General features: G+C 38.2%; 1 protein-coding gene across 12 annotated transcripts in view; it reads right to left on the bottom strand.

Moving 5' to 3' along the window:
• Positions 1–4,712: 4,712 nt before the first annotated feature.
• The window catches only part of grip2b (glutamate receptor interacting protein 2b), a 194,445-nt gene continuing 173,082 nt past the window's right edge, over positions 4,713–26,075 (bottom strand). For all 12 annotated transcript variants that reach the window (XM_058373057.1, XM_058373059.1, XM_058373052.1 and 9 more), the window contains exons 15-24: positions 24,829–24,892; positions 24,279–24,424; positions 21,837–21,981; positions 20,411–20,550; positions 18,973–19,161; positions 18,721–18,874; positions 16,982–17,099; positions 10,598–10,825; positions 9,818–9,964; positions 4,713–7,630 (exon numbers count right to left, since the gene is read on the bottom strand). In XM_058373057.1, the coding sequence (XP_058229040.1) occupies positions 7,433–7,630; positions 9,818–9,964; positions 10,598–10,825; positions 16,982–17,099; positions 18,721–18,874; positions 18,973–19,161; positions 20,411–20,550; positions 21,837–21,981; positions 24,279–24,424; positions 24,829–24,892 (1,529 nt within the window). In that variant the 3' untranslated portion in view covers positions 4,713–7,432. The remainder of the gene's footprint in view (positions 7,631–9,817; positions 9,965–10,597; positions 10,826–16,981; positions 17,100–18,720; positions 18,875–18,972; positions 19,162–20,410; positions 20,551–21,836; positions 21,982–24,278; positions 24,425–24,828; positions 24,893–26,075) is intronic.

Below are 26,075 nucleotides of genomic sequence, written 5' to 3'. Positions count from 1 at the left end.
TAATTTCTGTATTGTGTCCACTTTGTATGTAGTTATCTATTTGCCTATCAGTTAGCGTGCTTATTTGCTGACAATGCTAATGTAGTTAGATACCATATTTGTTATAGTTGTAGCTCCCTGTTTGGGGTCACTACAGAGGGACCATTTCATCCACGTTTTGATTTGGCATAGGTTTTACACCAGATGCCCTTCCTGATGCAATCCTCATATTTTAACCATGATTGAGATCAGTGCTTAGAGTTAACCCCTCAGTGGCTGGGTTGGTTCCAATACCTGACAATCCAATTGTAGATTTTAAAGTGTAAAAAAAAAAGAAGAAGAGTGAAATAAAATTCTACTTATTTGAAAAATAGGGCCCTTTATAGCACAAGAAGACCCAAAGTTATCAGCTTGAGCTTAAGACTTGCATTACTGTATTGGGAAGAAGTACTCGCTTACTTATATTTGTAAAATCTGCCATTTTCTTATCACAAGAAGATTAATGAGATACAGCGGCATTATTCTTGCAGTATTTCTTGGAAAAGTGTGTGTTTTATTATTTTGGGGTCAAAATGTTTTCCAGATAAAGACACATGATTGGGGTTTTAGATGAGAAACCTAGCAGCAAGCATCAAATTAATATGAATAAGATTGATGGATTTTATGGTAGCACCTGTCCAGGCATGCCTTCTACTTGGGATCCTATTCAATTGTAATGAGATTTCTACTGAGTTTCAGGATAATTCTGTTATGATCTGTGAAACTCAAGACCTTGCTCTTTTACCGAAGGTCTCTGATACAAGACTTGGGTTATTTTACTTCAGGGTTTGCTCTTTGTTTGGCAGATAAGAATCTATCAGCCTTTATTGATACTTAACCTTCTTTGTTTTTCCTTCACTACGCTAGGGGCACTTGTTTGTCCATACCTTGTCAAACATCTCAGATTTGTATATTGCTGCCACAATGGAGAGTTGACATGACATTTGCCTTCATCTCATTGCTGTGACGAATCCAATATATAAACATGTCAAATGTTTAAGAGTGCATGATTACATATATCAGTGTATGAAATCTATAACATACTGATGTCCAGTACCTAAATATAGTCAATTCATATTGACCTGTAAACTTAATAATTTACTTAAAACAGCAATAATGGCATCTGGAAATTCCTTTCAGATTCATGACTGCTACAGCTGAAGGTTCATGCTCTACCACATCCAAGATGTCCTCTATTGGAGTTAGATTTAGAAGCCACTGAATTGCACTGAACTTATTGGTATACTCATATATAGGGAATTAGCTTGAGATGATCGTTAATTCTAATAATCACTCTTTGCAACTGTGGTCAGCAGAAAGGCATCTCAGTGCTAGCTTAGTGGTTAAGATGTTGGAAATAGTGATTATAAAGTACCTAGAGGAATATCCCTGTCACTTCTGAGTCCTAAATCAAGGCCCTTAAGCCTCAAGTGCTCAGCTGTATAAAGGAGATCAATTCAAGTCGCTCTGAATAATTGTGTTTGCCAGATCCCATAAATATAAATGTAAATACAAGCTCAGAATGCACAACATGCCGACACTCGAGACAGAGAGGCGCCAACAGCAGGAGACCACATCGGGTTACAGTACGAGTCCTAATAGCCAAGAGCTGGAATCTGAATCTACAGTGGGCACAAGTTCACCAAACCTGGAAAGCTGGGAAAATTACAGGCGATGTTCCATACCTCCAGCCTCATATATTGTGCCTTTCCTTGTGAAGTATGGCATTCACAAGGTGTAAATCTAGAAATGTTGTTTCTTCAGTTTCTCCCTATTTTTAAAGATCTTATTTTTCTGAAGACTTATTTGAATAGGGTTAGGGTTAGGTTTACCCTATTTAAATAAGTTAGATGTAAATAGGCTAAGCTTAATTCTATTATTATAAATAGTTGTCTAACAAATGAAGGTAACTTACTATTATGCAGCAGTTTGACATGCTATTCAGTACACTTGTATGGGATTTGAGATTTTATTATTTAAGCCTAAGTTTAATTTGCACACATAGGCTTCGCAGTCCACCTCAAGATGAATGAAAGATGACATAAACATAGGTTAAAGAGACACCCAGAAGCAAAACAACAGTACATGAAAACAAGAAGGAATATATTCCAAGCACCCATTATATACCTCTTGAAAATTATTCAGCATTATGTACCAGTCTTATATACAGTGATCCATAGAGCAAAATGAGTGAAGTAGCATTAGCAACCCAGGCACTTTTATCTGGCCATCAAACCACTGAAAAACGATGGCAAGGAACTCACCGGATCTGAATTTTCAACCAAATGATGCAATACTGAACACACATTAAATATAGTTATGTGCACTTTGACAATTTGTGGTCCAGACTCCAAATGCAATGCAATGCAATGCAATAAAATGCAACAAAATAAAATAAAATATAAATAAATAAAATAAAATAAAATAAAATACAAAATTATAACAAACAAATAGACAGACAGACAAATAAATAAATAAAGCAGAATATAGTTAGGCCCTTTTGGTTCCCAGTTCACTTGCTACTGCCACAAGTGGTGATTATGTTCCTTAACCCAAACCATATTTGGCCTGGAATCATCTGCTATCTAGGGAGTAGTTAAAACTCATTTAAAATGTGATCTGGTGGTGTCGACTGGTTGCACTTTCTCACGTACGTCACGTATGAGGAAGTGAGTGTTGACATCTATGGAATCAGTCGGTCCTAAATTAAGACTGATCCTCGAACAGTGCAGCTTTGTTTCTGCAGGTGCTGGACAAAAGCCACGATCAGGAATACAGAATGGAAAATGCTTCCTGACTACTGTTATCACACAAGTGTCAGTGTCATGTTACCATAAACCTACCCAAAGTGACTGAAGTTTAAACAGGCGAGTTGCATAAATAGGGCACACGATCTACAAGATAACCTTTGTGCTAGTTGGAATACAATATATGCACACAGAACTATGAGAGGAAAGAAATGCTGTAAGCATGACAGACAGTATTGTTGTTGTTCTTAAAAAACCCAACTGCTGGGTTAATTAATATTAATGAAAGAGGGATATTAACTAGGTATCTACTATACTGTACTCAGCGTCTATAGAATAACTTTCAATCAAAAAGGCATATAACTTCCCAGAGCATATTTACACAGCTTAATATTGGTGTTGGTCTCCCTTTTGCTGCTAAAACAGCCCTGGCCCGTCATGCACTGTGACACCTTTCTATCAGAACCAGCATTAACTTCTTCAGCAATTTGAGCAACAGTAGCTCGTCTGTTGGATCGGATCACACGGGCCAGCCTTCACTCCCCATGTGCATCAATGAGCCTTGCCCACCCCATGACCCTGTCGCCGGTTCACCACTGTTCCTTCCTTGGACCACTTTTGATAGATACTGGCCACTGCAGACCGGGAACACCCCACAAGAGCTGCAGTTTTGGAGATGCTCTGATCCAATCGTCTAGCCATCACAATTTGGCCCTTCATCAAACTCGCTCAAATCCTTACGCTTGCCCATTTTTCCTGCTTCTAACACATCAACTTTGAGGACAAAATGTTCACTTGCTGCCTAATATATCCCACCCACTAACAGGTGCCATGATGAGGAGATCATCAGTGTTATTCACTTCACCTGTTAATGCTCATAATGTGATGCCTGATCAGTGTATATTAACCCCAGGAGGCTGCGGAATAAAAGAAATTTAAATAATGCAGTTTCCTGCTGAATATCTACACTTTAGGTGCCAACTGCTTTGTCAGCAGTAGCAATGTCTGAGACAGTGAAGTGGATCACTTTAACAGGTATCTTCAGTTTTAAATGCTTCAAAACAAACAGCATGATAATGTTCTGCAAATGATGCAAACCAGATCCCTGGGAGATGTTTGCGATTTTTCCACATAACATTCAACCTGTAGAAAAATGGACGGGTCCAGAATGTTGATTTCCACTCCAGCGACCGAACATCAGTGTATTGGTAAAAATGGTTAAGCTACATCTTTATCTCAGTATACTATATACTGTACATAAACTAGTATAACCAGTGATGGACACAATTATGACTCGTCAGGGTTTTTCCTTTTTTATTAATATTTTTCATTATAAAATGTTGTCATCAGCACAGTCTTTGACTATGAATTTCATCATATGTTTTCAGCCAAACCAAAATAAACCCAAGTTACAATTCTCTTTAACCATTGTGCTTGGAACTGCACTCAGGGGAATGATGGGAGAGAGGGTCATATAAAAATACTATACAGAGAATAGAACTTTAAATATTACACACTTTAAAAATACACAATATCAATGCATACATTAATTCAGAATCCAAAAAAATGCATAGGGATGAACACGATTAGAGCTTTATAAAGCTTTTGTAAAATTCTCAAAGCCTACCTTTTGGGGGGCTTGAATATTGCATGTATAAAAATTTCTTGTGATTTTTTTTTAAGGGTCTGTCAACATCACACTTAATACTTACATGGAACACTGTCAAAGAGAGAAAAAGGTACAAATGATGTCCCAGGTCTGAACACTGGTCTAAGTCTTAGTAAAAGCAGACGTTTTAATATTCTATGTGAAAAAATCTGTAGCTGAAACTTCGCCCATTGTCAATAGTTTTATAAGACTGAATGAAGGAGTGACATCGGGTGGGACAGTTGTGAACAGAGCCTTGGATTGTTCCAGCGTGAATTCACCAGAGTCTCTGAGAACAATGAGTGCTTTCTGTTTTTATTAGAAATAGATCTCGCTTGTGCTTTCCAGCATGGTCATTAGGACTGCAAAGAAGGCAGGAAATAATTCCACTGAATACTCAGAAAATAAACTATTATGGCAACAGGAATGATTTTAGAGTCAGTCTATATAAAGGATGGCATGATTTTAAGGGCAAATAAACAATCTGGAAGCTTTGCCCAAAAATCAGACGTTGCTGCATTTTGCAAATTCACTAGATCATTTGTGTAATCTTTTACTTTTTTTTTTCCCTTAAAGTGGAGGTTGTTGTATGGAATGGAAATGTTTTTTTTTTTTTTTTTTAAATGCACTAGCTGCCAATCCTTAGTCTACACCAGACCACTTAGTGTCTGCCTCTTATAAATGCGTGCTGAAAAAAACAGACTTCAAATCAGGCTAAACCCAAAGGTTTGATCTTTCCAAATGTGACTTGGCTACACACAGATTTATGAGACCTTTTTCGGGAAGGTGAGATGAAAATAACTTGAACAAAATGTCTGAGATATTTGGCAAGCTTCAGCAGTTATAGCATGGCTCGCCTACAAAGCCCATTGTGAAAGGGAAGAAATGTGCCCTTGAGTCCTGAACACACATGGTGAAGGGTGAAGTTGCATTGTTAAAGTTACAGAGCCTTGTATGTATTAACACCAACCCCTTTAACTTTTCCACATTTTCTACTCTTACAACCTGAAATTGAAATGGATTTATATGGAATTGTATTCCACATAAATCTACAGAGCTCAAAATATTAAAGGCAGGAGAATATATATACAGCTTGTGAAATTATTAACAAATAAAAATGTCAAATTGCTTCAGGATTCATTAGTATTGTTGCTGGAAAACTAATTCTGGTACAACCGATTGTCAATAGATATCACATAATTATTTAAATGGGGGTTCATATCTGTGCAAATAACATCTCAAAACTATTACCTATATTTTCCCAGAAGTCTCCACAGTAAAAAGCGTCATGAAGCCAAAGGAAATATTCATTCAGTGTGTGATCAGTGAAGCCATGTAAAGACATCATTAGTCAGAGAACTAAACAAGGGACAAAAGCTCCCTATAGGAGCTGAATACATCCACAGCTAAGATGGTAGAAGCAGTTCACAAGACATCTATACCCAGAACACTTCACAAAGCTGGGCTTTATGGAAAAAGCCTATAACATTTTGGAGACTAAAAGAATTTGGAAAGCAAAAGTCTTGGCACAAAGTTCTATGTTTAGGAGAATCCAAACAATGCTCCTCACTGTGAGAGAAACATCTTCACATTTGAAGCATGGTGGTGGTTGTGTCATATTTTCAGGATGGTTTTTTTTTTTTTTTTTTATGAGTAGGAACTGGGAAGAGTTGAGGGTAAGATGGATGGAGACAAATACATGGCAACCCTAGAAAGAGATTTGACACAGGGTGAAGGTTCACTGCGCAGTAGGACAGTGGCCCTAAGCATTCTGCTGAATCTAGATAGGCTAGAATAAAGGCTGGAGTGACTCGAAACCAAGAACCTGAATATGTTAGTTAATAGAATTCCAAACCTCAATCAAATTGAGCAAGAATTGAAAATTGGTGTTTATCAATGGTCGCTGACAAAACCTGGCAATTTGCTAAGTAGAATGGGAAAAAAAATAAATAAATCAATAAAATAAGTTCAGGATCAATATATACAACACGGAGTCACATCAAAAAGTCTGCTTCTTTTTTTTTTTTTTGTTTAAATCCAAGTTTAATTCCAGGATGTAACACTAGAAAATGTGGAAAGGTTTAAGTGCATGAGCAGAAAAGTCATTCCCAGTATCAAATCTAAGCGCAAACACTGGCATGGACTGGCATGTGTGTGTGTGTGTGTGTGTGTGTATTTGTCCTGATTACATCATTTTGTGACTAGTATAAAAGGCTTGTTTCTATTTCTTCACATCAGTGCTTGAAGAGGTGTGTATGGTTGGAGATGTGAGAAATTTATTTGTCTTCTTGTACAAACAAATCCAAATGGTTGTACCGCCTTTGTCAAATAAAGGAATAGTATGTCATGTCAGAGTTTTGTTCAGAAATCAAACAGCACTTTTTAGGTTTCAGTTTAGCCAGAATACTGCAGAAGAAATCCTCTTGTGCATTGTTTTTGTCCACTCTTCAGTCAGGGCATGAGTGGGCAAGAAAGAATGACTAGAAATGAGAGAGAGAGAGAGAGAGAGAGAGAGAGCCAATTCTAGGGCTGTACTTGGCCTGGCAATGCCAAACATATTTTCAATCTTGCTTAAGCAAACAGCCCACGCTTACTCAACCACTGGCTTGATAATGGAAAAATACAGTGTTTAATGAAAACTCTATGAAGGGCATTTTCTAAAGTATGATGGCCATCATGAAAAGACAACAAATGTGCACACTATACACAATGGTGTAAAGTTTGACCTTCATCCAGGATCATTTCTTTTTTTTTTATGCCGCTGGACAAGAAGCAGCTCTTCAAACAAGAAGATTCTGTAAGTGTTGGACAAGGTCTAGTAGCTCATTCACACTTCCTGTTTCACTTTAATCACAGTTCTGTTTAAAAAGAAACATTAGCACAGATCATTGCTTATGTTTTACTGAAAACCGAAATCCAAAACTGTCACATCTGTTCAACATATGGTCCGTTGAATGGCATGTAGAGCAGTTCCGGGAGAATTTCCGTTTCAGGATGTAATTGACAGGTTAGTGTGCTGTCACAGGTCCATGGTGCTGTTGCTGTGGTCTCGGCTATGAGTCAAAGGAGCTGAGAGTGAATGGCAGTCGAGGGGTTGACCAACACCGGGCTGAGTTAATGGATTTCTGCTAATAACCAGCTCCAGTTTATCTCCAGCTTCTGTGATAAGAGGCACGGCCAAGCAGCAGTCAAAATCTCGTGTTCTCACATGATTGACCTGGGAATGCAACAATAATTATATACACTGTATCAGAGCAGTTTTTTCACTTATTGCATAGCACTGCTAAAAAACTGTTTAATCATTAAAGCATGACACACTGATCTTGTTTCCTTTATAGTTAAATTTAACATTGTAGAACATTTGCAAAACAACGTCCTGTTACCACATACGGTAGATATAACAAGTCGACACACCTCTGTTCAAATTGCAGGTTGTTACGCTGTGAGAAATGAAACCAAGTTAAATCATGTCAGATAATTACCCACCTTTCCATTCTATTGCCTTACAAAGGCAAAAAGTATAAAACAACTACTGATGTCTGGATTATGATGGAGTGCAATATGATAGCTCTTTCTAATGACAAAAAAAAAAAAAAAATCAGTCCCACCTAGGTTTTGCCAAAACAAATGTGTTATGGTCTGATGAAACCAAAGTAGACATTATTCTGAAAGATACTGTATGTTGAATACAAAAACAACATACTCATGGTGAAGCGTGGTGGTGGCAGCATCATGCTATGGGGCTGCACTTTCCCAGCTGTAATTGGAGCTCTAATCAAGATAATAGAAATAATGCATACTCCAATACAACATTTTGGTCCAAACCATGCAGACCTTTGTTAAACAGCTGAAAACAAAGACACATTTTGACCCAATCTCTAAAAAACCCACTAGCAACCCATATACACATTATAACCACCTGCCTAATATTGTCTTGTATTGATTGTATTGTTTAGATGTTTAGATTAAATTGTTTAGATTGTTTTGAAGATGCTGTTCTTCAAGGACGACAAAAGCAAAGGTATGGTAACTTATTTTGAAGTCTAATTTCATGCACTTGCAAATGAGCTAATTTAGCTAGCTAGTCAGTTCGAAACAATTTTGCCCTGACCCGTGATCAACTAGGTGTGATGTGGTATCTGGGACCAACATGTTAGGAGCAGATCATTTAAGTTTTGTAAGGTGTGAAGCTTCACAACTTTTTTATTCGTATATTTTATTCTTCGTATTGCTATGAAATACGCATTGTGATTTGATTTAAGTAATTTCCAGTAAAACAGGAAGTCAGGGTGGGACATCCTCTGATCTTTTTAAAGAGTCAGTAGTGTTTAGTTTACCTCAAAGCCCAGGGTAAGCTTTACTTGACAGTTAGTATAATGGACACAAGCCCAAGCTATAACATGATTTGATATAATAATTGTCATGTAAAAACTTGTGCTGGAGACAATGCCTCTGCGGTTTAGAAGGTAGAAATGGCCGTCTCTGCCAGTTGAAGGTAGCTTGCAAAATGGCGAACATCGAAAAGATTTTTAAAATGAATGAATTGAAAAAATTAAAATCTAATGATAAGCTGAAGTGCAGAATGATGCCATGAAAATTGCGGATCCGTATTGCTAGAGTGAGACTGTACATTTCGACATTTCTGTATCTTCACACTATATTGTAGGCAACCTTAAGGCTAAAATATCATAATAAAAGGCATTAAAATCATCCATTTTAAATTTTCGGGGACTTCAGTATCACAAAAACCTGCAAATTGAGCAGGGATGTGTAGATTGTTTTATCTCCAGTGTACATTACATTCACTAGGAACTGTCGTTCCCTCAACAGCCTCTCTTTTTCTATCTCTCTCTCTTTTTAAACTTCTTTATGTTAATAAGGCAAAACTGCAGCTTTACTGTTTCTGAGCAATTGCAAAGCCCACCCTCCTAAATACTAACCTTCGTCAGAAAACCTACATTTACACTTTTACAAGGAACTGACAATCCTTCCATATTACTAAACATCTCCTTGCAGAAAACGTCACCTATACAGAATATGTTTATTGTCAGAGGCACTGTTCTAGAAAATTAATCAAATTTGTACTTGAATTTCCGACCAATCGTATTTGAGATTTGTCTGCGAATCAGATTTAATGTTATAGCACAGTATAGTGCAGGTTCAAAGCTTTGTGCTGCTTTTCTCATTCAAACAGAATATTTCCATGTCCACTTCTGACATGCTGTTTCCTATTAGAGGCAAACCAAATTTCAGTGGGAGCCAGTACCACCCCAGGCTCTCAGGACACATCCCTGTCTCTATTCTTTCTACAAATGGCTGAGAATCAAAGAGCATACAATAAACTATGTGAGCTGTGAACAAAGAACAGACATGCAGCTGAGGGAAGCAGAGATATGAAGCGCACCTGGAGAATCCTGTCATACGGCCTGAGTCCTGCACGGTCTGCTGGACCCTCTGGCCGGATCATGTTTACATAGACGCCTTTCTCCAAGAAACCATCTGACACACTGAAGCCAAAGTCATCTCTTTCCGGATCCTTAATCACTGTCACCTGAGAAAGGTCAGTTGAATGTATTTTAGATTCATGTGCAACAGTACAAAATGAACAACTGATTTGTGGTTCTGCTTTCACATAATCACAAGTTCTCTTTCTCAGAAATGGCACTAACTTAATCTGTTTAGCACTTCAAATATGTGTGTCTCCTTCCTTCCTTCCTCCTTCCTTCCTTCCTCTGCAACCAACCCTCCATCACCTCCTTCCTTCCTCCCTCCCTTCCTTGTTTACTTCCTCCCCCCAAAACCTACCCTCCCTCACCTCCTCCCTTCCTTCCATCCTTCCTGCCTGCCTTCCACCCTTCCTCACTCCCTCCCACCCAAACAAACCCTCCCTCCCTTCTTTCCTTCTTTCCTTCCTTCCTTCCTTCCTTCCTTCCTTCCTAATATTTCCAAATATTAAAAAAAAACCATCTCATAGCATCATTTAAACCATAGTGACCCTGACCAGGCTAAAGATTAATGAATTAATGCTCTAAGTGAATGGTATACTGTATGTATGTACTGTATGTGTATGTACTTGTTTAAACCACATTACCTGTTCATTGCTAATCATGTATTCATCTACATTTAGATGCTTATTCAGTAGTCTAAGTAGTCTAGGTATGAAGCTTGTGTGGTATATGCTGACCTTGTGCAGCTCTAGCGGAGTGGGAGACAGGATCTCTTGCATCTCCTCCTTGATCCTCCGTGATTCCCAGGTCTTCTCCGACATGCGTAGCGTGCTCTTGCTCTTGGCCTCATTGCGAAGATGTGAGCTCTTTCTAAGGGGGCTAATGTTGGCCTGGCTCCCTGATTCGCTCTGAGACTTGGTGCTCTCTACTCCCAAACTCACAGTGCTGCCAGTCATTATTGAGGCCTGAGTGAGAGGACAAGAGCCAAACAGTGATTACTGCTAAATCAGCTCATCAACTTTCAATAGCGAGCTCTGTATGGAACTCTGATTGGCTGCCAAGTGTTGATTTAGAAATGATCTAATGCAATTTAATAAAACACAGTTAACTGGAAAGCTATGAAGATGTCATTTAATAGCTTTTCAGAAGCACTATTCCACACTCCCTTCCACGGAAATTATTAACACGTTACATTTTTCATCGTGATTTAGACAAATTCCTATTCAAACTCTGCATAATGACTATTATATTTTGATCTGGTGTGAGCAAAGTTGTGATGGCTGACAAATTAATGAATACATTTTAGATCCAGATATAAAGAACATTCTTGAACTGGAGTCTGTGTGGATTAGAACAGAAAGAGTAATGTTATATGCTTTATAGATTTTCAGCACAGAGTAGTCCATGTACTAATGTAATGTCAGTGTTAATCATTATCTATGGACAGCATCTGATATAAAGATGCCATGAATATGTTTGTTTCAAGTAACATTTAATAGTGCAACCTAGGGGCTCAGAGTTCCAATAAAATAATCTTATTTTTTACAATAACAGTAATATCAAATAGATACTGTGGCCTCTCATCAGGCAGGTAAAGCTGATGAATAAGCTTCATAGCCCTCTTATCAAACGAATGTTGATCATAAACACCAGTAGCTATCAACCATTTATCAACCTGTAGTACAGAAGCACTGGAAACATCTTTAGATGAACAAAATTCTTTGCTGAGATACAGCTATTTATCAGCTATCCTGTTTGGTGGCTTTGCTGTCACTTTCATTGGCCCATTATGGGCAAAACCTTTGGAGGATTCAAAATTATGTCCAGGTTGGTCTATGTAGGCAGAAATTATTATAATAGCGTTCAGGGTCTCGACCCAGGGAATGCCCTTTTACATTTTTGGACACAATTCAAAAGTTATGCCCAATCAGGGACTTCTAAGGAATGTTCCTGAGACCTGCAATAATAACTGTGCCAAATTTTTACCAGACAGTTCTAGGAGCTGCCGTAGACTTCCTAGCCAGAAGAAGAAGAAGCAGAAGAAGAAGAAGAAGAAGAAGAAGAAGAAGAAGAAGAAGAAGAAGATGTAGAATAGTAATTTGGTGCTTTGTACCCCTAATAAACAAAACCGAGGAAAATGTTTAGGGTTGGATTACCAGTAAGAACTAGTGTGGCCTCTCCTTAGGCAGGTCAAGATAATAAATAGCAATCTTATCAAACTAATGTTGATCATAAACACCAGTGATTTATGAAATCAGTACAGAAGCACTGAACATATTTTAGAGCTTTATGTTTTTTTGTGTAAAAAAAAGCTGCAAGCAACATTTTCAGGGACAAAGCAATCACAGAAAAGAAGAGCCATAACTTCTAGAGTGATTCGTAGTTTGACTCATGATGTGTGTTTTTGAGCACAGACAGTGGTGGAAATCTCTGACTGTAGGATATAGACATTAAGACGTTTAATATAACAGCACTGATGCATTTTACTGCTTGTGTTTCTACATACAATTGCTAATTCTAGCAATAGTTTGCTACATTGAATCTGTTATTGCACTTAATATGGGGTTTTTCTGCATTACATGGCAACATCCAGCAGCCTATCCAGATGGGAACTATTTTAGTTGATGGTGCAAAAATATGCAAAATATTTAGTCATATTGTGTCAGAAGTGTCAGTTACTTGTTACTATGATTACCTGCGGACCTCAGCCTGTGGCCCCATCTAAATCAAAGCCCTGCAGATATTCAGCCCTCTTGCTCTGGCAATATTGCCTAATTAATGCAGAAGTTCATGGTTTGCTAATGTGCAATAATGCAGTAATTAAATTATGTTAGTTAACGGAAGCTAAATGCAAAGTGTTGTGAATGATCCATAGATTTGTATAGTTATAGAGGTCTCACTTACAGTAACAGCTAATACAAACAATACAATCACGGGTAAATACAGCCACAGCATCATAGGGGGAAACATTCAGAGTTCGTGGTGCTAGACCTGGCAAAGATGTCCAGAAGAGTTTAGTAGTCCATACAATACAGAATCAGTCTGAAGTATGTGTAGAGAGTCTCTGGTTATTATAAAGTTTTTGACCAATCAGGAACATCCCAATTAGGTCAGAATGTTCCTGAGACCCTCCCTAATCAGACTGCCAAATTTTTACCTGACAGTTCTATGAGCTGCTATAGACACCCTAGCCAGAAGAAGAAGAAGAAGAAGAAGAAGAAGAAGAAGAAGAAGAAGAAGACGAAGAAGAAGAAGAAGAAGAAGAAGAAGAAGAAGAAGAAGAAGAAGAAGAAGAAGAAGAAGAAGAAGAAGAAGAAGAAGAAGAAGAAGAAGACGAAGAAGAAGAAGAAGAATAGTAATTTGGTGCCTTGTACAACTAATAAACACAACAGAGGAAAATGTTCAGGGTTGGATTACCACTAGTGTGGTCTCTCCTCTGGCAGGTCAAGATAATAAATATAACCTTCAGCCCTCCCTTATCAAGCTAATGTTGTCACAGGGGGCAGCCCCCGGGACCTGGCAAAGATGTCCAGAAAGGTTTAGTAGTCCATACAATACAGAATCTGTCTTAAGTATATGTAGAGAGTCTATGGTTATTACTTCTGTTTGCACATAAAAGTATGCTTCACAACTGTTTCATTAGTTTAAGGATTTGTTTTCTGTTCCAGCTCTATAACAAGCACAACAATTGTATTAATAATTAGCATTAAGTGAAATATAGTAAATCCATCTCTGTTCATTTTGGGGAATTTTTGGGGTATTCAGATTGGTGTAACTCAGCTAGCCAGAAATTTATTTAGCTCTATAATGTAGATAAAGTCTAAATGCCTTATAGAAGGGAAATTACAGCTTGGGATGATGATGAGTTTCTTTCTGATTCTCAGGGAGTTATTCCTTGTTACAGTTGCCTCTGGCTTGATCATTTCAATTAAAATTGTATAATTTAGTATATGTATTTAGATATTTCTGTAAAGCTGCAATTTTTGACTATGTAGTATACAGTTTCATTTAATTGTCTGTAGTGCTTATCCGATCTATCCTCGGGTCACGGGGAGCCTGTGCCTATCTCAGGTGTCATGGCAGGATACACCCTGGACGGAGTGCCAACCCATCGCAGGGCACACACACACACACACTCATTCACACACTACAGGCAATTTAGAGACTCCAATCAGCCTAGAAGCATGTCTTTCGGCTGTGGGAGGAAACTGGAGAACCCGGAGGAAACCCACCAAGAATGGGGAGAACATGCAAACTCCACACACACAGTGAGCGGGAGCGAGACTCGAACCCAGGACGCTGGAGGTGTGAGGTAACCACTAAGCCACCATGCCGCCCTAGTATGAGGATAGGTTACTTTCAAGTCTGGTTCGTTTCTTCATATAATATTGTCCCAGGCAGTTTTTTAATTGTTACCATCATCTCTGGCTTGCTTATTAGAAATAAACTGATGAATTTATAATTTACATCCTAATTTTATACATATCTGTACAGCTGCTTTGAGACAATGTCCACAGTTAAAAGGGCTATACAAATAAAATTGTATTATGTTTGTAATGTATTATGTATGTAACTTCTAAACTTGTATTTCTATCAGGAAAAATGCTTCCCCATAAGTCATGCTTTCAAATCAGTGGTAGGTATCTACACATGCAAAATGCCAGTTAACATAAAATTAGCATTTTTTCTGTAGAGAGTAAACAACAGGTAGGTCACTGAACTTAGAGACTCAAAAACGTCTACAGCAAGCATATGAATATGAATGGAATTGGGAAAAATACAAAGTTGACTGTGTAAATAATCCTCAATGTTATTAAAACCTCCATGTAAATTTTAGGTTATATTTCAGTTTGAAGGCAAAAGGGGATCAAAGTGAGCTTCATGTGGTGCCAGGTTCTTCTGCAGTGCTTCAGATGCAGATCTTTTGATTTGCTTTATGATTTTCTTTGCTTCTGTTGAAGACTCAAGTATCTCCCACCACAGTCTCTAGAAATTCAGCTTGGTTTGTGGTTTCTTTTTGATTTTTTTTTTCCACAGGAGAAAATCTTATGTAATCTTTCTAAATGACTAAATCTATTTGAAATACTTTCCAGTTTCTCCTGGAAGTCCTTAGGTCACTGTCAGAGATTTGCAGAGGCAGTGCATACAAGTGCTGACTTTTACTGCGGAAGGTGTAAAAGGAACAAACAAACGGTGAATACAAACTGAAGCAGAAAAACATACAGTACAGCCTCTGGGCAAGGCAAACGAAAGGCAAAAGATTCAAAAAAGTCTCAGGAGTGAGTGATTAGTGTGAGACATGAAGCATGCAGGGGCTGAAGGATCATGAAGTAAGTGATGATGAATTCCAAATACAGACGAATTCTATCAAATGCAAGTTATTTCTAATCCATAAATTAAAACGAATGGGATGTACTATCATTTCAATCCTAAGCTAGCGTCACTGTCTGTGTTTTCCAAGTTCTTCCTGCGTCCTCATGCCTTCTCTGGCTTCTTCCATCCCCTAAAAACATGCCAGTACATGATCATCTACTTTCGACTCTGTGTTGTTTTCTGTAGCACCAGGAGTCCTGGAGAAACGTTGATTCATTTCACTGTGTACTGCGTCAGCTATATATGGTTGAAATGACAATAAAAGCTTCTTGACTTGACTTGACTTGAAGGAATGTCTGATCAAGGGTGTTTCTTTTCATCCCTCAGTCTTCCTGGCATCCATGACACTGAAGAAAGAGTCATTCGGAATGTGCCTACTGCAGCGAATGCATGATGATATGGAGAATATGCTGTGCCAGAGTGAAAAGCAACCACACCAGTGACAAGGAAGGAGATACAATACACAAATAGCTTGGCTTTTCATTGCTTGGAAACCACTCGCTGCTGCTGAGGATGGCCAACATGCACAGCTGAAAGATATATGAGATTGCGGTGGATGGAAGCGCTTGAAAACCATGAAGATGGCCATTAGAAAATTGAAATAATTATGAGTTTTTGATGGCTTTCATGTGTGTTCAACTCATAAATACAGTCGAGTGTAAATAATCAGTGACGTGACTTGCTGGGGCTGATGGGTAATCTCGTTTACAACAGATTATGGCAGGACAGGGTTTATTCATTTCCTCTCATTATAATTAGTCCTCTTATTCCACTACTATAAAAGCATGACATGACACTTTCTCTCAGTTACATTTAATATAGAAACACAGTAGTTCCTCTTAGCACTTACATAACATCAGCCATAAACAATCACTCCCACACTAGCCTCACCTTTTTCTTTCTCTTCCAGCAGGAAAAAAAACAAACAGCTTGTCATGATTTTTAGAAATCTTGAAAGTGCAAAGTCTTTTGTCCTGAAGACTTTCCCATGGCTGATAACTTACAGTTACAAAATGCTTACAAAAGGCTAGAGATGTCTTTCAGAAATATTAAATAACCGTGTGGGCGACAGCGATTTTAACTGATGATTCACGCCCACATTTTATCCCACACAAACAAACAAAAAAAGTAACCTGTCTTCACAAGAAAAAATATATGAAATATTACAAAATGAAAGGAAAGTTCTGGACGTTCTAGAAGAAAGGTGAGATATTTATAAAGTACGACTGACTGCTGCAACAGTTTGGCCTATAAAAGAAAAGTGTAAACAGCATAATTAGCTTTATTTGGCAGAGTTAACAGTGTTTGGGTCCAACAATGAACAAACACTGTGTGAATGCCTTTACCTTTGCTCTGGCTGTTTGTGAACTTTAATGCTGTGAATACACAATCAGACATTTACTTATTGTTGTACTTTTATTTTTGTCCGAATGCAAGAGAAGTGAACTCTCAGACAAATAGGTGTAATGAACAGACCTGAGACCAAAAAAGCGAAGGAATTTATCTTACACCTACTTGCTATTTCATATCATTCACAGGACAAGTCATTCATTCCCAAATATTTATTGCATACCAGTTTGTTTCAGATGATCTCATTCTTAATAGCTAACCTCGCAACTATTATTACTCGTATTACGCTTCACAGAAAAATCTTCATTCTATCATTCTGTGTCAAGCCATGACTGTCTTGAATTTAGAGCCCGAGTGTGGAAATACTCTCACGATGAGTTCATCTCCCTCCAGTTTACCTCGATCTCACGAAGGAGTTCTGACTGCCCACATGTCTCCAAGTCCTCCAGAGCCTGGCACCAGAAGTTGTCCTCGTGGTCCAGCATGATGCCATCAGCAGGAGTCTGGCTGGCAAATCTGCAGCAGTGATTAGCATGAGTCATGAATTAGGACTTGGCATACTCTTATAGTTGACACTATTCTTAGCAAGGCAGGGGAAACTAGGCAGCCTGGGAGGTGAGAAGGATGGAGGAAAAGGGTATGAGAGTAACAGCAATATCCCCATGAGCTTTGGTCTTCAAAAGTGGCTGAACAGGTCTGACAAATCTAAATGGGGTGAAAGAAGAGAAGCTAATTGTTGCATAATTAACTATTGCTTCGTTCAGTACTTTTCCATCATTTTCCAAAGCAGTGGTGGTTCAATGCTAAAGACTCTGGGTTACAGCACAGAAGGTTGGGGGTACAAACCCCAACACCTCCAAGTGACTATCAGGGATGGACATGTGTTCTGACTCCAGCCTCCTTCCTGGGATATGTTAAAAATAATTATAATGTGTAATGTGCATATGACAAATAAAGGATTATTATTAGAAAAACTCATTTTTCCTAAATTCAGTTTAAAGCCAAATTATAGCTATATATCATTAGGTCCAGACTAAGGACACCATGAATCTAAAACTCTGTTAGGAAAAAATATATAGCACACAGATAAACATTTTTAAATAAACAGAAACAAATCTGAGAAATTTCAATGCTAATCAAAACAATTTCTTATTTAAAAAATAAGTCAATTGTAGTTAATTAAAACAAGACTAGTAAATTCTTTCACTAACTACTAGATAACCTGTGAATGTACTTTAAACAATATATAGCAAAAAATAATGCTGAAGATATCAGTCCTGTCTGATGCTGATAAATGCCAGTGGTGCCGCTTTATAATCCGAGTAAGTATGTAGTCATATCTCTGGAAATTGAGTCACAGTGTCCTAAAGTTTAGTGAGCCAGGGCCTGAGCAGTGCCCGAGCTTGTGTACATGATATAAAGATTTAATATTCTTTCTTAAATCTGACTGACCACAGCCATTGACTACCTCCTTTTTTCAGTATAGGAAGTTTGAAGGTTTATGTTCCTTCCTACAACCTGTGATTAGCAGTACCTACTCAGCGAGACATTAGGTCCCTTTTCAGGACTTTTAAACTCACTGTCCCTCCCTTAGTAGTGGAATTTACTTCCAAAATACATTTGCAGCATTCCGCAGACGCCCTTATCCAGAGCGACTTACATTTTATACAGCTGAGCATTTAGGGCCCTGCTCAAGGCAACTTGGTGGACCTGGGCTTCAAACTCACAATCTTCTGATCAGTAACACTAAGCTACCACATCCCCAATCAATCAGGACAGCAGAATCCATCACAATCCAAACAGCTAAAAGCGCAACCTTTCTTTAAACGCTTAACTAATCCCTAACTTATCTCCACCCAACAAATAAACAAATAGATAAATAAATAAATATACACTAACACTAGCTCATACACCTCTACCTTGTTGCTCCTAAAAATCTTGTATTGCTAGTCTACTTGTATTGACCTCTGCTTGATATATCCTCAATTGTTAGTCATTTCAAATAAAATGTCGTTAATAACCACAGTAAAACACTTGAACAGATTTACAGTGTTGTCCTGAATGACTTCAGCTGGCTCTTGTGAGTACTCATGGCCATCGACTCAAGCGCTCTCCATGTGTGTAGACTGAATCTTACCCAGCATGCTTGTCCCAGTCCTCCTCACTGAATCCTCCATCACTCAGCAGGTAGTTCTTGCGGTGGCCAGGAGGGGGGGTGCTGTTCCTGTTCTTGGCACTGCGCCACTCGTGTGGATGTAAGGCGATACCTGCTACCTGGTGGCTGTAACCGCCTGAGAGGGAAGTGGAGAATTATATCCAAGTGAATGACACAAGGGAAATCCTTGGCTGTGTGGCTTCTGAGGTATGTGTGGGTTTTGTAAAAACTTACTTTGGCTCCCATAACTAGCATCTATAGTGGATCCATCCCATGATTCCATAGCGGAGTCCACGCTGGGAATGGTGGTGGAATAGATCTCTGACAATTTACTGGTCTTCTGAGAATCCGTCATTTCCGAGTCGTCGTTATCGCTGAGATCGTTATCAAGATCTATATTGTTCTTCTTCCTCTCATCTGCCACTAGGAGGAATAAAAAGGTTCTTATAATACTAATATACAACTATTATCCTTACAATTTTGATTTTCTCATTGCGTTTACATGCATCACTACGGCAACAGGAAAACATTTCTAAACAATAAATCACTTCAGTTTATGATATTACGAGTTTATATCCATAGTGCTTCTTGCTCTTTGAAAATGATTTACACAGTGAGGGTATAAAAGAAAGAAAACAATTTTTTATATATGAGGGTCAACTTTTTTAAATAGCTGGAGGTTAACTTCATTCCCGGCTAAAAGTTACAGCTCATAACTCCAGTCATATAATATAGTACATATCAGTCATATACAAGAAAGAGAAGTCATGTGGTTTATTATTGTATATATAAATACACTGTAATGTCAGAAATACTTAGTGTAAATGCAGCTAATATCTTAAGTTCTATATATATTCTATTATATATATATATATATATTTATATTATTATATATATTATATATGTTCTATTATATATATATATATATATATATATATATATATATATAAAGATAACCGCACTCACAATTAACTACATAGCATATACATTCTCTGGGGATTCTCTAGATTCTTTCCACATTGCACTTAACCCTGGGTTATCATCGTTCTTAACCCTGCTCCCTTCTTAACTCCCGTGTAGAGGAACATTCACAGTGGTTATGGAGAATTTTATATTTACACTTAGGGTCAATAAAGTCTGTTCAGCAGAAACTGGATGGCAGTCAGAAAAAACTGAATATTTAAGAAAAATGAGCAGAAGCTGGATATGCCTGGTCAACCTAAGTGACAAGCTTAAAAAAGACCAAAAAAGATTAGAAAGCTGTGAAAGATAACACCTGCTCCGGCACAGAATGGAAGACCTGTAATTTTCTTTTTCTCACTCAAGCGAAAGCGTGATACAAGCCGTTATTTAAAGCGGCAGTGCGCTGTATTTATCTAATCTTAGTTGTTGACAGCACAAATATGCAAATAAGAACGTTAACCCAGCATTTAAGCATGAATAGATTATGAAGAGCCAGGATTAATTGTTAACCCTATGAGCAGAGTGAAACGTGAAACAAGATAACCCAGGATTCTATTTAGCTGGAGTTTACAATGACCCAGGGTGAAAAGCCCTCATGGGTCAAAAATTAAAAGCTACCCTTCAGCTAAAAACGACCTATTTTGATTTGAAACACTTAAAATTGTAAGCTCGAGTGAACGCAGCAGAAAATTGCTCTTAGAACTCTTACCATCGATCTGCTTTTTGATTTTCAGCGTCACGCTCTCGCCAGCCATTTGAAGTAAGTGGATGGCTTCACTCAGAGGTTTGCCTTTCAGACTCACATTGTTAATGGCAAGGATTCGATCTCCAACATGAATAGCCCCCGTTCTATTAAAACAACCAATAGCACAAATCGATGAAAACCAAACGTACAATACGTCAGTCAACACTGCCTCAGTAAATTCACTACAGTGTCTGTTTATAGAATTAAACGACATCTTCATAATGTCATGTATACACCGATCAGCCATAACATTATGAACACTGACAGGTGAAGTGAATAACACTGATGATCTCCTCATCACGGCACCTGTTAGTGGGTGGGATATATTAGGCAGCAAGTGAACATTTTTCCCTCAAAGTTGATGTGATAGAAGCAGGAAAAGGGGCAAGTGTAAGGGTTTGAGCTTGACTGTAATGGCTAGACGACTGGATCAGAGCATCTCCAAAACTGCAGCTCTTGTGGGGTGTTCCCGGTCTGCAGTGGTCAGTATCTATCAAAAGTGGTCCAAGGAAGGAACAGTGGTGAACCAGAGACAGGGTCATGGGTGGTCAAGGTTCACTGATGCATGTGAGGAGCGAAGGCTGGCCCGTGTGATCCGATCCAACAGACGAGCTACTGTTGCTCGGTTGCTACTGTTGCTCGGCTGTTTTGGCAGCAAAAGGGGAACCAACACAATATTAGGCAGGGGGTCATAATGTTATGCCTGGTCGGTGTAATCTATAAATTTAGCTCAAGTCAGAGATTATTTAATTATCTGAACTTTCTGATTATATTAATCATAAATACAAAAGATGTCTGGTGATGTCAGTTTTTCTCCCCCATAAGACAGTATATTGCAACCAGGACCTTGGAGAATGCTTTCATTTCATTCATGATTGTATTCACTAGTATAGATGAAACAAATAGCTCTGTATTCCACAGATTACAAAAACATCCTGAAGACAATAAGCTCTTTAAACAAAAGATCCACTTTTTTGGCTGCGGTGAAACAAAATATTCTGTAAGCTTCAAGCACAACTGAAACACATCAGTGGCTCTAAAACATCTCAGTAAAGTTCAACCATTAATTAAGTTATCTGATAGAAATCTTCTAATTGACGTTTACAGTTTTACACTTTAATTCTGTGACTTATGAAGTTCACTAACCTTTAATCCTGTGACTTATGAAGTTCACTAACCTTTAATCCTGTGACTTATGAAGTTCACTAACCTGACGTGTGATTATTTTACAGAGGCTATAACATGACAGCAGTAAAACTCATCTTGAGAATTTATGCACCTCGCTATCTTTTGGCAATTGCAGAACAGTGTGGCAAAAGTAAGGTAATCGAACTCAAGGGTCTTTAACTTTATGGCTCATTCTAGAGAATTATTATGTCCCTGGACTCACCTTTCAGCTAGACCTCTCTTGGTGAGGCCTGAGATGACGATGGGGTCAAAGGGCTCCTCTGTGCCTGAGATGGTGATGCCCAGGGGTCCACCATATCGCTTCAGCTCCACTGTGTAGATAATGGAGCCTAATGTCTCCTGCTCATCTGCGGAGAAATGATACAGTGTGACCCGAGCCAATCTCTGTGCGTTGTCCGAGTGCTAATAAAAGCAGACGCTGTACTCCTCTGCTCTAACACTATAGAGGTTGTCCATTACGGTTTAATAATAAAACATCACTTACTAGTATGTAGTAAAGTTTTTTTGTCCCTTCTCCTGAACTGTCAGTGAATAAATCGTATCTAAATAACTCATTTACTACACAAGAAGCATTGTACTTCTTCAAAACCACTGGAACTGTAGTCCTGTATATAATCTAAAAATTTGTGTGAAAATGTTCCAGTGAAAGAAAAACGACAAATCTACTTCCTGTTTTTTTTTGTGGCTTTGCATATAACTGCCAAATAACACATTCAACATTTAGATTTACGAATCATGTCACAATAAATTCAAGTCAGCAAAAGACATTTCAAAAGGGAGTAATGAAATCCAGATACTGGGAACTTTCTAAACAAACAAGAATGTGCAAGAAAATACAGCGCTTAAAGTCTAGTCACATGAATAAAACAATCAGGATGTCTAAAATAAAAATCCTTTCAAAATACAAATCTAGTTCTTCCCAGATATAGTTCAGAAATAAGAAATGGTAAGGATTACATCCTGGAATGATACTTTTCCTGTAAAGCTGCTTTGTGTCAATACCCTCTGTTTAAACCACTATACAATAAACTGAACTGAATAGAGTTAATTTATCTTTATTCTGTAGTCTGTGTCAACACCAGGTGGTAGGGTTTAATATTGCATGTGTGCCCAGGCTTCAATATGGACAACACATGTCGGGTTTTATATTTTTTTTAATATCCTGTGGTGTAGATTATTTTAAGCAAAGCTACGCCAACACACATGGTCTCAGACTGAGCCGTGTTCAGAAGAACAGGCCAAACGTTCTCAGAGATATCTGTCAAAATAAGACGCAATCAACGTCAAAACAGACGTAGTAATGTGGAGAGCGATATGACTGATGATATGATTTCTTTCACAGATGTGTTCTAAATGAATGTAAATACAGATATGAGTAGAAGGTGCACTGTTCTTTTTGGTTGGTTTGTTTGTTTCAGGTGTTTTGTTGAGTAGGTCTCATTATGACTAGCATCAAGCTAAGAAACAGAAACATTTCTTCCTCTCTTTACATTTCCTTCTCTCTTTAGAAACAATCCTCTCTTTAGGGTGATGGTTTTAAATTCAGCTGCTTGGGCTTATTTTTGGAAAATGGAACCAATAAATTGTCAGAAACTACAAATTATTAGAAATGACACAAAAAAAATATGAACTTGTAGCTGAGCGCTGTGAATCTGTCAGACCCAGAATTTACACACAGTGCTGGCACTGACACACTTTTTCAATGGCCACATCTGTAGCTTCTACACTGACAGATGTGGCCACTGAGAACGCGCATCAAAGGGAAAAGGATCGTGCGATTTCGTGCGGCACGTGGACACCAGGGGGCAGTCATGTCTCAGTTAGATATACACAGCTTGACAGTAGATGCATTAGTGCTGCTGGGACATATACACTGCAGATACACATCAGATACTCTTTTTCTGACCAAAAAGGTGCTGTTTCTTGTAATAAATCCAATCTTGATCTCAGAACTGACAAGCACCAGATCACATTAAAGGTCACTGAGACTAATTTAAGTTTATATTACAGGACCAGCATTGTACACATATATAAGAGATGTGCACATACAGTATGTTTATAATTCACTAATGCTTTGCACTTTTGGTTAGATGCTAACTGCATTTCATTGCCTTGTACCCACATGCGATGACAATTAAGTTGAATCTAATCTAATCTAAAAATAAAAAAAACATTACTAATTCATTTATTAATAGTATAGTATTTTTTCCATGTTTGCCATGTGGATTTGATCTATCCATCCATCCATCCATCCATCCATCTATCTATCTATCTATCTATCTATCTATCTATCTATCTATCTATCTATCTATCTATCTATCTATCTATCTCTCAATCCATCCATCCATCCATCCATCCATCCATCTATCTATCTATCTATCTATCTATCTATCTATCTATCTATCTATCTATCTATCTATCTATCTATCTATCTATCTATCTATCTATCTATCTATCTATCAAATCTGATCATTGATTCATAAATACTTGCTTTTTCCCCCTACAGGATTTTCTACACTCTAATGTAAAACACTTCAGGTTTAAATCCAATTACAGATGTTGATTACTCTTCTATAACAGCAGTTCAGGCTTCAGGATTAAACCCAGCTGAAACCCACAGACATGCTCACACATCTATACTGACCAGAGTTGTCTTCATCCTTGCGGATCTTGAGCTTGACCAGGTCTTCGCTCTGTTGAAGGATCTGCATTGCATCTTCCATGGAACAGCTCTCCAGTCGAATGTTATCTATAGCCAGCAGCTTGTCTCCGGGCTCCAATGTCCCTGTTCTACAGCAGAAACAGAGAAAAACTTGTGAACAATGCCTTTATTAATAAATTTGATTTGGTTTTGATTAACATTAATCCAATAATAATAATAATAAAAAAGTCATACACTGCCAATGAACACTACCATATATTGCATCACACTTTTTTATTTTTTTATTCAAAACCAATAGATTAAGACACAGAGAGAAATTACTATCACTCAAATAATGCTTCCGTCAACTATACAATACTTTTAAGCCCATTTCAGTGTCCGAGGAGAATGTTCCGGGAGAAGTGTCACCTGTTCTAACACTACAGGAGGCAAAAATGGGCTTCTGAGGACTGCTCTGTCTTGCTAAGAGCCACATGTTTAGATGAAGTATCTTTGAATGGCTTCCTTTAGAACTGAGAAATCTGGGCTGTACCTGTGAGCCATGCTTCCTTTCTTTATGTCGGATATGATCAGAGGCTCGCCGGGCTTTTTACTGGCTGTTGGAAATACAGACAATGCAGATTAACATATACAACGCCGACACATACACTGGCAAGCACACACATACCAAGTAGGAACACAGAAAAGAGAAAAACCTGAAACGATACAGCAGTTGAATGGAAATGGTGTGAACATTCCTAGAAATCAGTTGGCCTGAATCAATTCTGCATTATTATTAAAACCAGAAGTAATAAAAATGCTTTGAATTGGGGACAGATCCCAGTGAGAGAGAAAAAAAAAGAGAGAGAGCAAGGGTGCCCCCTGATGGCCAAGACTGGAACTCAACCTGAGGGCATTTCCTCAGGCTCTGGTTCTCAAAGATAGCTCTGTGAAGCATTTAATTATACCAAGAACACCATTATTAATGCTATTATATTTAGTTCTGGTTATTACTCTGCTTGACTAATCACTTGAATTACTTTTACATTTACATGTACAACATTTGGCAGACGCTCTTATCCAGAGCCACTTACAGAAGCACTTTAAAATCTCTATCAAAAAATACATCAGTAGTGCTTAAAACGATGACGGACTAAGAATCCAAACACTCTAAACACTCTGTTGGAAAGTAACATAGCAAGAAAATCACCCAGATAATTGTGTTTTTAAGTGCTAGTTTAAGTACTTCAGAAAGAAACTAGCACTTAGACGTCGTTTGAAGGCAGCCAGTGAATAAGCTGGTCTAGGGGAAGTTCATTCCACCACTTAGGTACCAGAACAGAGGAAGAGTCTTGATGCATGCCTTCCGTGTATCCTGAGAGATTGTGGGATCAGTCAAACAGTGCTGGAGGATCAGAGAGAACATGGTGCAGTGTGGGGGGTACGTGCTTTAAGGTAAGTGGGTGCTGATCTCGTTTCTGGCTCTGTAGGCAAGCATCTGTGTTTTAAATCTGATGCAGGCAGCTACAGGAAACCATTGGACGGAGCAAAGCAATAGGGTGGTATTGAACAGGTTTAATACAAGCCTTCATATCTCGAAAACACATAAATACCTTGAACTTGGACTTAGCATGACCTATTAATAGATAGTAAAGGAACATTGTTCTACACATTTAATTGGATGTATTAAAAATGCAAATATTTTGTATTTAACACTTTTCCCAAGCTTTAATAAAATGGATAGACATTTGGTGTCAGCTTTCCAGTTCATCCCAGAGGGTTTAGTCAGGGTTCTGTGGA

This window comes from Hemibagrus wyckioides, linkage group LG21, assembly GCF_019097595.1.
Source record: "Hemibagrus wyckioides isolate EC202008001 linkage group LG21, SWU_Hwy_1.0, whole genome shotgun sequence".
NCBI lineage: Eukaryota > Metazoa > Chordata > Actinopteri > Siluriformes > Bagridae > Hemibagrus > Hemibagrus wyckioides.
This window is presented reverse-complemented; position numbering and strand designations above follow the sequence as displayed.